Raw genomic sequence first — 15,618 nt, 5'->3', positions numbered from 1 at the left:
GTTTACCTTAATTTTTATTTTTGATTCCTTCTGTGCTTACTGTCTTTGTGGTATCAATATTTTTCATCATCATCTTCATCACTATCTTAATTCGTAAGTGTACTGTGAATTTCTTTCTTTCTAGCACTTCTCCCATAGTATGTCATCTTCTGAGCCATTCATAACATTGTACGTGTAGCACTTTCGGAATCCTTTCATAATAGATTCACTTGTAATTTTATCCCAGGCAGTGAGGATGCACTGTTCCAGCACGGATACTGAGGGTTTCTTTAACCTTCCCTTTAGGAATGAAGGCATGTTGTCTTTGAAGAAGCCACTCTCTGTAAAGCTGTCCCAAGTGAAACTGAATTGTCTATTCGCAACATCCATTAATTGAAGTTGTGAGGTCAGGCCACCAGTCATTATTACCAGATCTGTATTGTTCTTTGGTGTCAGATCCTAAATTGCCTTTGTGAGGTATCCCCTAAAGGAATCCAACACCAACATTTTTCCTCTGTTAAGGAAAGAGCCTGATATTCTGTTGCAAATAACCTTAAACCAATCAAGCATTAGCAAATGTAGATAAAGGTGTTTTTAAAGAAATACAATCTAGCATCGGGTCATATATCTTCCATCACTTTTCTTTGCATCTAAGATAAGCCCTGCAGGAATATTTTCTTTCATTACTATTTTCCCACAAAGACTCTCACATGCAGGATGCTTCCTTCCATCTGTTAGTGGATAAGCATTACTGTTGTTCTGGCCTTTACATTGCCAGAAGACCTTATAGAAATACTTTTTATGTCCTTCACATTGACTAACATTTGACGGCGTGTCAAAATATACTGGTCTCTTATTGGTGTTGCTTTGTGACCCAGCAAATAGTCATGCCATTTCCTAAGACTGCTTATATGACCCTAATATACATGATTGAATGACACTGATGTAGTAATAGCTTTTCATCCTATGCCATGGGAAGTTGCTGAGCTTGCACAGTTCTGCGTTTTAATGCAAGCCCCACAGTCTTCTTCATCCTCCCACACCATTCAGTCCTTGCTTTAAATTTTGTGACAGATGCAATTGAAAAAATCTTCCTTCCATTCATATAATTTCTCGAGTAATCAGGATGCCTTAATTGTGTTTCTCTTGCATGTACTGAGCACACCGCTGCTTGAAATTGTGACACCTTCCCAGCTATGACCCCCTGAAAGTATGGTGTGTAGAAATGGCATTTCCACAAATATAATACTCTATTCAGTTTATTTCGTCTAGATATCACTTTTTTTCTGTGATTCTCTTAAGTTGTTCTCTATTTACAGTCCTATCTGGTTTTCTAAGCAGTATGATTACAGAATAGTCCTAGATTTTAAAGAAAATCGGTGCAGGAAAACTATTTTTGTGAAAAACATCAAAAACAACTCTGGATGCGATGGTCAATACTCCATCCATTAACTTAGAATGTTAATGTCCCTGGGGGATAGATGACAGAATAGTTTAAGATTTTAAAGGAATCTAATGCAAGAAAACTATTTTGGAAGAAAACACTGAAAACAACTTGGGATCCGACGGTTGTTGCTGCGTCCGTTAACTCAGAATGTTAACGTCCCTGGGAGATGGTGTGTGTGTGTGTGTGTGTGTGTGTGTGTGTGTGTGTGTGTGTGTGTGTGTGTTTTAATGCCAGTCAAAATATTTCCTTTATTTCCATATAGTACTCTACGTATTATTATATTTTGGGTCCCATAGATCAGATATTAACTTTTCTTGAGCACTGGCAGACCAGTACTTGTCTTGAAATTTCTCTCGAACGTCTCCCCACGAGGAAATATTCCCAGTACTTACTGTTCCCCATTCTGAGGCTTTCCCTACAAGGTACCCAACAGCAAATTAGATCTTCTTGGAATCTTCCCAATTTTTTGGTGAAGCTTGGTTAAATCTTTTTAAGAAATGGGTCAGATGTACCTCTCAGTCCGGCTTAAATTTAGGGAATTGTCTAGATAACACTGAATTAGCTCCCCATTGCAAATCAGTCACCACTTAACTAGTTAATACAACATTAGGTGAAGTTACCCTTTTTTCTGCTTTATCTTGGATAAGCTTAATTTCTCTCCACAGATCGTCCATACCCTTCCTGATATCGGAGAATGTTATTTTCTCAGTATTCTTTTGATCTATTGTTCCTCCAAACTAATTACATTTATAATGTCAGAGTTAGCTATTTTCTCTTTGAAATTTATTTCTACGTTATCTATCTATCTATTGACACCTGTAATTTGCGATTGAATGACTGGCATTAATTCGTTCTGCTTATCTACACTATCTTTCAAAGTGTTCAAGCCCTGCCTTACATCATTATATACTTAATATTGTACACGTTTTCAAAAGATCCTAACTTTTCCATAAGTTTGTATTTTACATTATTACATTTGTTCTCAATGTTAAGTTCTAACCTTTTCAATAACTCTTGAAAAGTGTTACTCTGTTTCTGACTAAGGTCAGTAAACATATGATTTATATGAGTGTTAAAGAATTTGTCAACTCATTCTTTAAATTTACTTTTAAATTCTCTATTCTACTACTTATAGTGTCGAATTCAGTCTTCAAACCACCCAAGCCTTAATATAAATTACTAAAGTTTTTGCTTTAATAGTCGACTTTGGCATTTAACAAACCTAAATTTGTCATTTGAATACTCAAGAGTTTCTCTCTGTGTATTTAAAGCTTCACTCAGGGTATTTAATTGAGAACTTAATTTTGCTGCTTTATCGTTGTGAATTTTTTATTTCTTTACCATTTTTCCATTTAAATTCGCTCCATTGGATACTTGAACATATTCCAATTTTTCAGAGTAATTCCCTTGTCTTGTTATGGTTGGTTGCTATGGTAACACGTAACAGCTTCTTCTTCTTGTTTTTTACTTAAAATTTCTGTTTTCTCGGTCCTTTCACACAAGTTGCCACATTATGACGACTTGGTGTAAGTGTGAATCTGGGTTCTTTTGGTTTATTCCCCCTAACCACCTTACACTTCTTTACAAGGTGACTTACTTGGAATTTGCAGCCACTCTTCTGTACTGGATAGCCAACTGCTGGAAACCCTCTTGACTTCTTTTCTGCCAAATAACGCTAGGTACAGGAATTTTTAGACTCTTTCTGCTTATGAAATAAGTAGACATGCGAACTTTGCTTTTCCTCAATTAACAATGTATTTGACTTTAATACATAATAACTCTCACTTTCAATATAAATATATAACTTTCAGTAAGTCCCTCATACAGTTGAACATCAGAAACAAATTAAATTACAGTTAAAAGAAAGTTTGCTTAGATACCATAACTTTTCTTAACAGGAATCAGAAAATAAGTCTTGCCTATAGCAATCTTACGTCAAGAGTTTTCAAGAACTTTTTTTTTTCTATTGTCCGTGTTTTAATAACTATAGTCAATGACACAATAAGCACAGATCTTCATATAAGCTCGATGGTTCTTCCTTACACACTCACTAAAACATCTATGGATTGCCCGACAGGTACTTGTCGGAGACATTCGTCCGCCACGTCAACTTTCTTCCCGTGACTGATTTTAAACCTGCACTCACAAATATGTGACGCACAGTAGGTAGGATTCTTCCATCCAAGACTCATATCCAGAATATCATGTGTTCGAGGCGGTAGAAGGCTGAATGCTTCTAGAATTTACACAGAAATTCTCAAATCACAACAACTCCAGAAAGTGCAACTGTTCAAATCAGGTATTCTACTGCAGTGGTGCCAGGCAAAACTATGGCATTGCTTCTTGTGATACTCGCTTTTTGTTGTCTCTTAACTGTTGCGGTCAAGTAGTGTGGCATGCTCTGCAACATTGAAGGCTACTCCATGTCATGATTGCATTTTCTTCCGTTGTTCAATCATGTAAATGCTTTCCATTTATCCTATTCACCATTTGTTACAAACTATGTTCCAGCCACTCTGTTCTGGCTGCATGGTTCGCTAAACTGGCTCCTACTCTCCGCTCAGCAGTAGGTACTCTCCCGTCTATTGTTGGTGCATTCTGTCAGTTGTTTCACAGTCACATTTTAATTATAATATTGTTCTTTCTGTTTAGTCTCCCTACATAAACTTCACCGAAAATTTTCCTCTTACAGTCACCACTTGCAAGTTATCAGTGCAAAGATGATGCTACTGAGTATTCACACATCACGTTATCCACTACTTTGAAAACAACTCAATTAAAACAAAACTATTTATTGCCCATGAACTGTCGTGATAACAAATGAATATAAGCATATACATTTTGTTCTTGTTTGATTAGCACTCCAGTTTTCTTAAGTTCCAACACTAACACAATTTTGCTCAATGTGCAAGCCTCAGCAACCACTCACCAGCTCTGAATGCAAAGTGATTTATACAGGTACGGGCTTAACACTTTTCTACGTACTTGCTCATATTCTTACTTGCTTTGCAGTGGGCTACTTGTATGATTCATTTATGACTCCAACTGGAACTACACTTGCCATGTTGGCCTCCAATTCACTCCACATAAACCAAAAAGTTAGATGCCTTACATTCTGTAAAAAGTATTGAAAGAGATCACTAGAGGATATGGCAAGATCTGGTAGAATATGATAAACTCCATGTGTCCCCATGGAAACTTGAGGTGGGATGTTCTCACGTACACTTAATAAGTGACTTCAGGGAGAAGTTTAATTCTGCCTCGCAGAACTGAGCAAGGCTAGTGAACCTTCTTTAGACAGGTTTAATAGTGTAACAGTGCAGAAGATAGTTCAGAGTCCACCAACAAATTATTCCAAATAAATCTGTGGAGCGATATGTCATGTAATATCTCTCAGACTTCTCATCACTAAGTTAGTTAGTTACACATTCCATAGATCATTTTGTACAATAGGTCGAAATAATGTGGAATGAGTCATTTTACATTTACTTTGCAAATTAATTTGTACATACAACTACATTCTGAACATTTCTAACCTTGCCTGCTCTCTCTCTCTCTCTCTCTCTTTATGAAAAGAAAAAAGATATACAGATGTGAGTTAGTAATTCCTAATCACCACCTTTTACACATTACACTAACAGAAATTCTTGTGTGGAAAGGAGAAGTTGTCCAGAAGAAACTTTCCAAATTTATCAAATTTTACTGTGCTGACTGTCAGACATTTTATATCACTGTATAAGTGATCAAAAATTTTTGTGCTAAATACAACCTGAATGTGGAGTAATGAATGTCATTTTTCCTACAGGTGTTGTAATTATATACCTTATTGTTCGTTTTCAACTGCAGTGGATTATTTGCAATAAACTTAATGAGGGACTAAATATACTGTTACGCAATAGTCAAACACCCAATTCCTTAAACAGATATCTACAAGGTGATCATTGGTGAGCATCACGTATTCTTACAGCAAATTTTTGTGCAATGAAGACTTTCTTTCTTAACTATGATTGAGTCCAGAAAATTATTCAGTACAACATTATTGACTGAAAATATGCAGAATATGTCAGTTTATTGGTCAGATGAGTCTCAGTTGCAGTTGGTAAGAGCTGATTGTAGGTTTCGAGTATAGCTCAGACACCTCAAAGCCTTGAACCCAAGTTATCAGCAAGGCACTGGCCAAGATGATGGTGGCTCCATAATGGTGTGGAACGTGTTTACACAGAAGGGATTGCATCCTCAGTACCAACTCGACCAACCATTGGCTAGAAATGGTTATGTTTGGGTACTGAAGACGATTCATGGACTTTTATTTTTTTATGGATGACAATGGGCCATGTCACTGGGCCCAATTTTTCACGATTGGTTTGAAGAATATCCTGCGTAATTAAAGCGAATGATTTGGCCACCCAGATCACCTGACATGAATCCCATCGGACATTGGTGAGGCGTAATTGAGAAGTCACTTCATGCACAAAATCCTGCACCACCAACACTTTCGCAATTACAGACTGCTATAGAGGCAGCATGGTTTAGTATTTCTGCAGTAGACTTCCAACAAATTGTAGAGTCCATGCCATGTCTTGTTACTGCATTGCACTGGGAAAAAGAAAGTACGACATGATATTAGGAGGTACCCCATGACTTTTGTCATCTCTTTATACAATTAGTATGATACACTTAATCAAATGACATCATCAGAACTGAATGCAGTATTAAACATACCTCAGTTCATTATTATTGGGGTTTTGTACTGGTAGATAGGACAGCTTGGCTGTGGAAGTGGAAGGGTAGCCCACAACATAGACAGACAACAGTATCCACAATTACAAGCACCCAAGCTTTAATGATCTTCCAGCAATAAAGGCTCTTAACAAATCTCAGTTGAGCAAGGACATAAACTTGGTTACAAACATATGTTCACCTTCAACCATTGAGTAACACCAATAAAGAATTACTAATCAATAAAACTTAGATAAAGGACTGCTTTACAAGAATGCATAAATTAAGTAAAATCATGAAAGCTAAGTAACAATTTTATGTTAAGCTTCAACAAGTGAATAACCCCAATAAAGAATTCTCATTTAAATAAAACATAGATAGGAAAATGCCTTACCAAAATGCTTGAATTGTGTAGAATCATGAAAAGCTGAGTTACAACTTTTCTGACAAACTACTTAGGAAATTACAGCAAATAAACAAGTTTGATCTGTTTAACCAGAAGGTCACTGCCAAGTCTAAGTGACCGAAGCCACTCAGAGCGGACGACCGCCCCAACGCTGGTCATCAACCGACATCGTCACGGCCTAGTGGCCCAAGCTAAAACAGACTAACGTTTCGGTAAGCGACCGACAGCAACACAGGAGTAACAGTGACTGAAAGTCAGCGTACGCCTTACGAAACACGGCACACCCTGAAGCAGAAGCAGGCACAGCTGACTAGCGGCCGTACAACTGCGAGCAAACAAATCTCACGCCGCCCGTACTAACGCGGGAAATGATAGCGAGCAACAAGATGCCACACGCAAAGCAGCAACCGTGCCTACCCCTCAACCACAGAATGTGCCCTGTCTCCTTGTCTATGGTAATACAATTTATAGCACACAAGAAATGATGTAATAATGGCACTAGTTCAACACAAGATCAGTTAACAGTTAGGTCCAGTAAAGATTTACCAATGGATTTACCTTGAAACCAACTTCCGGACCACAGGAGGAAATTAGTTAACTTGGCATAAGTTTTCACCAGACTGATAAACAAGAAATCAAATTAAACGGTTGCCAAAAATACAGTCATGATACGCAAGCCCTACAAAACCTTGCTATCTTACTCACAGTTATCATTAACGGCAAGACATGCACAAATGAATGACAAGCAATTCACCATTGAAAGCAAAAAAACAACACACCACAAAGGTTAAATTAATTAATTTGCAGACGAGCCAGTCACTGAAAGCTCAGTTCCACAAGATTAGGACTAACCTCACTCGGCAGCAATACTTTTGTGAGCATGATAACTAGGTTGCCCAAACAGGACTCCAAAACCCAAAACAACAGGTCTTGTTCTCCAATACTATGCACCACCGGGCTAAGACAATCGCGACAAAAAAAAAAAAAAATCTCTGAAATTACAGCTGCGTGCTGCAAAACAAATGAGTCAGGGTGCATGAACGTAAAGCACAAGCCACTGTTCCATCCGGAGTGCAACCTTTTCAATGCACATACGGACAGAACAACACACGTGGGCATAAAGGGAGCAGCAGATGTGTACCAAGCAAACTATACTGCGCCAAAATGACCCACATCACGTCCACAAACCGGAGCATTGCTCCCGGAGCTGGTGTCTGCTCGCTGGACTGCCACAACTCTCTGTCCCCGGAAAGCAATGCTGACTGCCGCCTTGCTCAACGCTCCCTTCTCGGCCGTGCATAACTACTCTTCTCTTGTTGCCTCAGAGTGCAGCCGCAATGTCCGTTCTCCCCTGCTGTCTGCCCCAGACTCCTTTACTCACACTCACTCCCTCGTCTCGTTAGGACCCGCTCCGACAGGAGGCGCTCGCGGCAAACATTTAATCTGGCTGAAAATGTCTTCCTTAGTCCTTCAGAGGCATTGCAGTTCTGCACCCAGAAGTGATAGAATTAGAAAGTTGTTGCAATGGGCAGAGAAGCTTTCAGGTAATAAAAGTCTCGTTTAAAGCTGGCAACTGTCCCTAGGCATAACAAAATGTGATTTAATGGGCAGATTGACTAAAAGATGGATATTATTAAGTTATATAATAAGCAATACTAGAAATTGCCATAAGTGCAAAATATTTTGTTGTCTGTCCAAAGGGACTCAGGGATTTGATGCTGCAGTGACTCTAATTGATCATAAAAAAAGTTTTAGTCATGTGTGAAAGCGCTCACTTACATCTGTCTACCTATTATTTAGGACTCCACATCAGTCAGGCATGCACACACACGCATGCACACACACACACACACACACACACACACACACACACACACACACACACACCAAATTGAAATAATGAAAAATGGTGAAACTTTGAATAAAAGTTTTGTTTAGACAGAGACTAAAAAAATTTCAAGAACTTATTTGCAAGGTAAGTCATGAACATTATTTTCTCCTGGTTCTTTCTTTCCCCTCTCATTTATCCTGACCAGTACAGGGTCTTCTTTTCTAAGGTTTGGCAGTTTTTATTTTATTATTTAACCGCCTGAAAATCAGCTTGGGCTGACCTGTGTATCAGCCTATGGTCGTTAATCCACTGTCTGGATTTGATCTAAGTGTGGCACACCTCCCGGTCTCAGAGGCTAATGTTTTGTGCTTTATACTACACAAGAAGGTCATTATTTTCTCCTGTATACCCCTCACATACCGACTAAGATGTTAAAATCAAAATTTGGACTTACATTATCCATAAATTGAATAATGAGGGCAGAAAACATTTCAGATACACAATGCAGTTTCTGCTACACTGCACTATCATGCCGTACTTTCTTTTAAACAACTTCCCTCCTAAAGGATGCTAGGTCACTGGGAAAAGATACAACTGTAAAATACTAGGTGGTGTGCATCTGGATGGATTTAAGGCGGAACAGCAAGTACTAAGAAAGGCAGATGTGAGATTCATCAGAAGAATCCTAAGGAAAATTAATTCTTCTATGGAGAAAGTTGCTTACAAAACTCTGTATAAGGTATTCTCGACTACTGGTCGTAAGTGTGAAATACTCACTGTGCAGTATTTATAGAAGCCACAGAATACACAGGAGAGGCATTACTGTAGCACAGGAAAGTTTTTAAAATTCTGGAAGTACATTCTCCATGGAAGAGGTAAGGCAATATCTTTCTCACAAAGTGACCATGATAATAAAAAAGGAGGAATTCAAACACTTATCATTTACTAATCATGTATTGAATATCCATATCACTCAAGTTTGATACTAGCAGACATCAATCATTTAGTCTCTAGTGAATGTAAATACATTTTCTGACCACAAGGAGGTAATTTAAGAAATGCATGCTTATTTTTAATACCAGTTTTTAACTGTTTTTTACCTAATCTTTTCCAGAACTCATTTTTATATATAGATCTGTTGTTTCTGCTCTTAAGAGATTATTTTCGTTAGCAACATTTTCTGTTTAAGTGGAAATATCTGTAGTTCAGCCCATTTTATCAAGAGTTCATTCAGTTTTAATTGCTTACCAGTTGCATACTTCCCACTGTAGCTATGAGAAGAATTTTAAATTGTTCAAATTTTCTATCCATATAATTATTTCTTCCAGGGACCACTTTTACCAATATGGAGAGATCCGTTCTATTACACTGGTTCCTCGACAGCAGTGTGCATTTGTTCAGTTTACTTTACGCTCGGCTGCTGAAGCTGCAGCAGAACGGACATTCAACAAGTTAATCCTAGGAGGACGTCGCCTGACTATCAAATGGGGAAGATCTCAAGGCCGCCAAGGAGCTAATGGTGGACGAGAAGGTGCTGAAGGTTCTGAGGGGCTTGAACCTGTACCTGGTTTGCCTGGAACACTGCCAATGCCCCCAGTTGAACTTCGAGACAATTTCTTTAATTTAGGGGCTAGCGATGATACAGTGCTTCCCACTACAGTTGCAACTGTGCCTGCTGTACAAGCCACAACTCCTATGCCTCCACCACCCAACCCAGCTACTGTACTTTTGGCTGCACCACCACCTGTACCTCGGCCTCCTCCAGGAGTACGTCCTCCTGGTCCACCGCCATTCTTCTTTCCTCCTCATGTTCGAGCCCTTCCACCTCGTCCACCGGGACCACCAGTATCGGCTGCCACAGCTGTCCGTGCACCTGTTGTCTCTGCAGCATTCGGCCTTGCAGCAGCAGCTGCTGCTGCAGCACAGGCACCTCTGTTTCCACCTGGTACTGCTCCAGCACTCCCTCAGCTCCCACCAAATCCTGCACCTCTAGTACCTCCAGGTACGCTACCAGGCCCACCACTAAAAACACCTGTGATACATTATCCTTCACAAGATCCCGCCCGGTTGGGAGCTGCTCAGGGCCTTTCCAAAAGTAAAACTTGGCCTGGAGATGATTAATCGTGATGCCATTGATAATGTTGTGACATAATTGTATAATGAAAAATATTTGCAATAAAATGGGAAAAAATTATAAATTAAATACTTTATTTTTATAAATATTGTATAGAAACTGAAAACTTTGCCAAACAAAGTTTGCAGATAACAGCATACTGAATAAAGTAATTGAAATATATCTTAAGCAAGGCTGTAATATGTACAGATTACATTGAAAAATCAAGGCAAATATATTTGTAAAAAGTAACACTGTGTGGTCTCAGTATTGTGACATAACCTGAAAAGCAAGTGCGTAATGTCGATATTGTGGTCTTTAGTTCGGAGACTGATTTGATGTTGCTCTCCATGCTGCTGTATCCCCGTTGTGCCACAAATTTCTTGTTTTCCCAATTCTGTTCATTACCTCCGCATTAGTTGCACTATCAACCATTTAATCTTCAGCATTCTTCTGTAGCACCACATTTGAAAAGCCTCTATTCTCTTCTTGCTAACTGTTTATTATCCACATTTCACTTCCAAATACCTCCAGAAAAGACTTCCAAACATTTAAATCTGTATTTTATGTTAAGAAATTTCTCTCCTTCAGAAACAATTTTCTTGTCGCTGCCAGCTTTGTATCCTCTCTACTTCGGCCATCCTCTGTTATTTTGTTGCGCAAGTAGTAAAACTCACCTTGTTTCCTAATCTAATTCCCCCGCCCTCACCTGATTTAATTATACTACATTCCTTTGTATTGTTTTGCTTTTGTTGTTGTTGTTGTTGTTCATCTGTAACAACTTGTGAAAATGTTTAATTCGTTGCTCTTCGTGTAAACAAGGCTTTTCAAGCGTGATATTGCCAGATTGAACATTCTGTTGTTTGTGTTGGGAAGTAGCATAACTGATCAACAAGGATGGCTGCAATTTTCGTGTTTATGTTATCAATTTGCCGTGAAAGTGTGACGTGAAAATATCAAATTACTTTACAGCTCATTCACTCCATTAGGCTTAAAACCCAGGTGGGGGGAGAAAAACATTTGAACTGATATAAAATGGTTAACGAGTTAGAAGATAGTATGTGGTGTTACCTGTAGGCTCTGTCCTTGGGGTAGTAAATTTGCATTGGAAACTACATAATAGAATTAGAATAATAAAGGAAAGACAGGCAATGAGAATGATCATTGATAAGTTAAGTAACTGATTATTACCTTAGTATACACATTGGGACATTTTCAATTTCAAACGTTTGAGGGCTTTGAAGATACGGTGAATTAGGCCAAAGTGTAGCAATCTGATAACCACATTTACTTTAATGTCTGCCATGGGCCTTCAAAAAGTTGTGATGCAAACCATTTCTATTTCAGTGTTTATACCGATTTTTCTGGAACCAGGAACAGCACCTTGGGTCAGCATAAGGCGATGGAGAAGTAATTAGATCCAGAAGACGGGATGACAAATAGCTGTAAACAACAGTAGAAAAATCACCACTGAAAACAGTGACCGTTTTAAAATGGGTAGAAGAGAAGGGAGAGATGTGAGGGGGAAAATGAGTCTGGGAAGGAGTGATACTGAGAATTACAGAATAAAAAAGATGAGTGTGATGCTGCTGAGGAAATGATTAATATCTTGAAAGTAAGAAGAAGACTGCTAGTGAATGAATGCAGAGGATTTTTCTGTGCGAACTAGTCGTAATGTGGCAACCAGTAGTGAAACGTGGAGGTTGTTTGTTTGTTTGTTTTTTTTTTTTTTTTCCCCCCCAGGAGCAGGTCAAGGGTGTTACGATGAGGGAGATGGATTCACATGACAATTGTCAAAGTTGGTGGTGTAGCCCTTTTGTGTGGGAAGTATAAGGTCAGGCTTGGTACCAAAGTTGTGAATAGATATTCTTTCTCTAGATGTGACGTTCATTATAATGAATCAGTTCTAAATATAAATTTGTAATTTAGTGTTTCGTACCGTAGGATCTACCATTCACAATTATTAATAATAACATATGTTGATAATGTGTAATGGCCTGACGAGGAACATTGTATACAATTCTCTCTTTTGGTGTGTATGACCTGGTACACATGCACATATTCTCACAATGCTTGTATGTTTTCTTCATGTATTTAGCCTTGGGTTTCTAATTATGTATTCTAAACTTTGTTAGTGTCTGTAAGTATTATGATGCGAGTTGGTAACCTTATGTTCTGAGAAGTCCTCACTACTTATGATAAATAGTAGATGGCCAAGATGATCTGTCACCTTAGGAATCTGGACATGCAAGCAGAAGATTTCTTGACACAATTGCACATATGGTACTCAACTTGTGGGGTGAAGAAATGGTACACTGTTTAACAATTTGTGCCAGCTGTGGCTGCCTAAAAGCACAGGCCCGAGACGAGAATGTGTCTGTGTAAAATGAATGTTTGCTGGTAGAGCTAACTATCAACAACTCGATGTAAAGTTCGGCACCAGCTAGTGACACGACTGGTGCCCACTGCTTACACTATAACACTGTCCTGGCAATCTTCATTCGTGGCGATGTTCAAGTCACCCTCTTGCGGTGCCTGCAGGCATCTTCGAGGCACCGGCTCTTAACAGTAAGCGATAATACACCCCCACCGCCGAACCTCGTCACTTATCATACAGTGGTGACGCCTGCAAGCACAGCGGTGGGGGGGGGGGGGGGGAGGGGGGGGGATGGAGGAGGCGATGAGGCGACAGGAGCCGAATCTGTGGCTGGTGCCAAGTTCCTGTCCACGTCAAATTGAGAAACAATACAGAGGGTGCTCCTCTGCATCCAACGATGGTGCGAAGTCATTTTGTGGTAGAACTGCAACGAAGTCTTGACAACACCTGTGGATGTCTGCTGCATACTTGGTGGCGGATGAGGTTTAGGATCCTGATCCATGAGTTCAGAGCCAGGTGCTGGCAATGCAGGATCCCAAGTTGCTGGAGAGGATACAGGATGCATTATTCGGACAGGCAGTGAATCTGGGAACGAAGAGTCAGTGAAAAGATTGTGCAATTTACAGGCGCGAAGTTGATGTAGGTGCCGCCTGGACCCTGTACCAAAACCCTGCAGTTGCTCGGCATTCCCAGTATTTGTTACTGCTGTATGGTCTGGAAAGAAAACTGGATCATTAGTGTGCTACATTGCCTGAGTGGGTGAAGCAGGTGCTGGCCACTGCAATAAGTACAGCAAGAGGTGGTGGTGCCATCCATGAAGCAACTCTGATGGTGATGCGAGGCTGGGCGCGGTAGAATGAAAAAAACAGTAATGAAACTTGGTTCTGTGTGTGGCGGCTGCATAGTTAATCCATCTGCTGCTTAAAAGTGTGAACGAAGCATTTCGTTTCACCGTTAGACTGTGGGTGAAATGTGAATGTTGGATGTGACGAATGCTATTGGCTGTACCGAAGTTACCAAATTCTGCAGATGCAAACTGAGGTCTAGCGTCAGTCATAAGCAACTCTAGTTGACCCTCAAGGCAATATACAGATTGCAAGTCTTGGAGGGTGCAGCCTGTGATCATAGAGTGCATGGAAACCACAAAAGGAAACTTGCTGCAGTGTCGATGACAATTGGCCAATGAGTGTTCCAGTAGTGTTCAGCAAAATCCAAGTGCTTTAGGCTTCAACCTATCAAACAACAATTTGGGAGGAACTGGCTGGTGTTCCGCACAAGCATGCCATTGAGCTGTCATCTGCTCTGTTTGTGAGTTCATACCAAACCAGGTGCAATGTTGGTGAGCTATTTGTTTGGTGTAGGCCATGCCCTAGTGACCATAATAAAGCATGCTAAGAACATATCTCAGGAGAACCTTTGGAATCGCCACACACAATTGTTCAAATTCAAAGTGGACCAAATACTCAACACTGTGCTCTTCAAATGGGCAAAACAGTGGCACTAATGATGGCTGCATAAGTTGTGGCACTGCCATAGTTGGTGGCATCTGATTGTGATTCTCACTGGCTGCCATCTGCATTTGAATGAAGCCCCTCAACTTGGTAGTCTGCATCATTGGTTGCACCTGTCACTGAAAAAATGCAAAGCAGGCATGTGGAGAGTGTTAAGATATCCATGGCATATAAAAAAATACCCCCCCCCCCATGAACCATGCACCTTGCCGTTGGTGGGGAGGCTAGCGTGCCTCAGCGATACAGGTGCAACCACAACGGAGGGGTATCTGTTGAGAGGCCAGACAAACATGTGGTTCCTGAAAAGGGGCAGCAGCCTTTTCAGTAGTTGCAGAGGCAACAGTCTGGATGATTGACTGATCTGGCCTTGCAACATTAACCGAAACGGCCTTGCTGTGCTGGTACTGCGAACGGCTGAAAGCAAGGGGAAACTACAGCCGTAATTTTTTCCGAGGACATGCAGCTTTATTGTATGATTAAATGATGATGGCGTCCTCTTGGGTAAAATATTCCGGAGGTAAAATAGTCCCCCATTCGGATCTCCGGGTGGGGACTACTCAGGAGGACGTCGTTATCAGGAGAAAGAAAACTGGCGTTCTACAGATCGGAGCGTGGAATGTCAGATCCCTTAATCGGGCAGGTAGGTTAGAAAATTTAAAAAGAGAAATGGATAGGTTAAAGTTAGATATAGTGGGAATTAGTAAAAGTTCGGTGGCACGAGGGACAAGACGTTTGGTCAGGCGAATACAGGGTTATAAATACAAAGTCAAATAGGGGTAATGCAGGAGTAGGTTTAATAATGAATAGGAAAATAGGAATGCGGGTAAGCTACTACAAACAGCATAGTGAACGCATTATTGTGGCCAAGATAGACACAAATCCCATGCCTACTACAGTAGTACAAGTTTATATGCCAACTAGCTCTGCAGATGATGAAGAAATTGATGAAATGTATGATGAGATAAAATAAATTATTCAGGTAGTGAAGGGAGATGAAAATTTAATAGTCATGGGTGACTGGATCTCGACAGTAGGAGAAGGAAACATAGTAGGTGAATATGGATTGGGGCTAAGAAATGAAAGAGGAAGCTGTCTGGTAGAATTTTGCACAGAGCATAACTTAATCATAGCTAACACTAGGTTCAAGAATCATAAAAGAAGGTTGTATACATGGAAGAATCCTGGAGATACTAAAAGGTATCAGATAGATTATATAATGGTAAGACAGAGATTTA

The 15,618-nt window shown here is 39.9% G+C and overlaps 1 protein-coding gene across 3 annotated transcripts in view; it reads left to right on the top strand.

Moving 5' to 3' along the window:
- LOC126268188 (pre-mRNA-splicing factor RBM22-like) overlaps positions 1–10,585 on the top strand; it is a 42,328-nt gene extending 31,743 nt beyond the window's left edge. For all 3 annotated transcript variants that reach the window (XM_049973798.1, XM_049973807.1, XM_049973816.1), the window contains one exon: positions 9,711–10,585. In XM_049973798.1, coding sequence (XP_049829755.1) covers positions 9,711–10,503 — 793 coding nt within the window. In that variant the 3' untranslated portion in view covers positions 10,504–10,585. The remainder of the gene's footprint in view (positions 1–9,710) is intronic.
- Positions 10,586–15,618: the final 5,033 nt, after the last annotated feature.

Source organism: Schistocerca gregaria, chromosome 1, assembly GCF_023897955.1.
Source record: "Schistocerca gregaria isolate iqSchGreg1 chromosome 1, iqSchGreg1.2, whole genome shotgun sequence".
NCBI lineage: Eukaryota > Metazoa > Arthropoda > Insecta > Orthoptera > Acrididae > Schistocerca > Schistocerca gregaria.
Note: the sequence above shows the minus strand (reverse complement) of the source record. Positions and strands in the feature narration are given on the sequence as shown.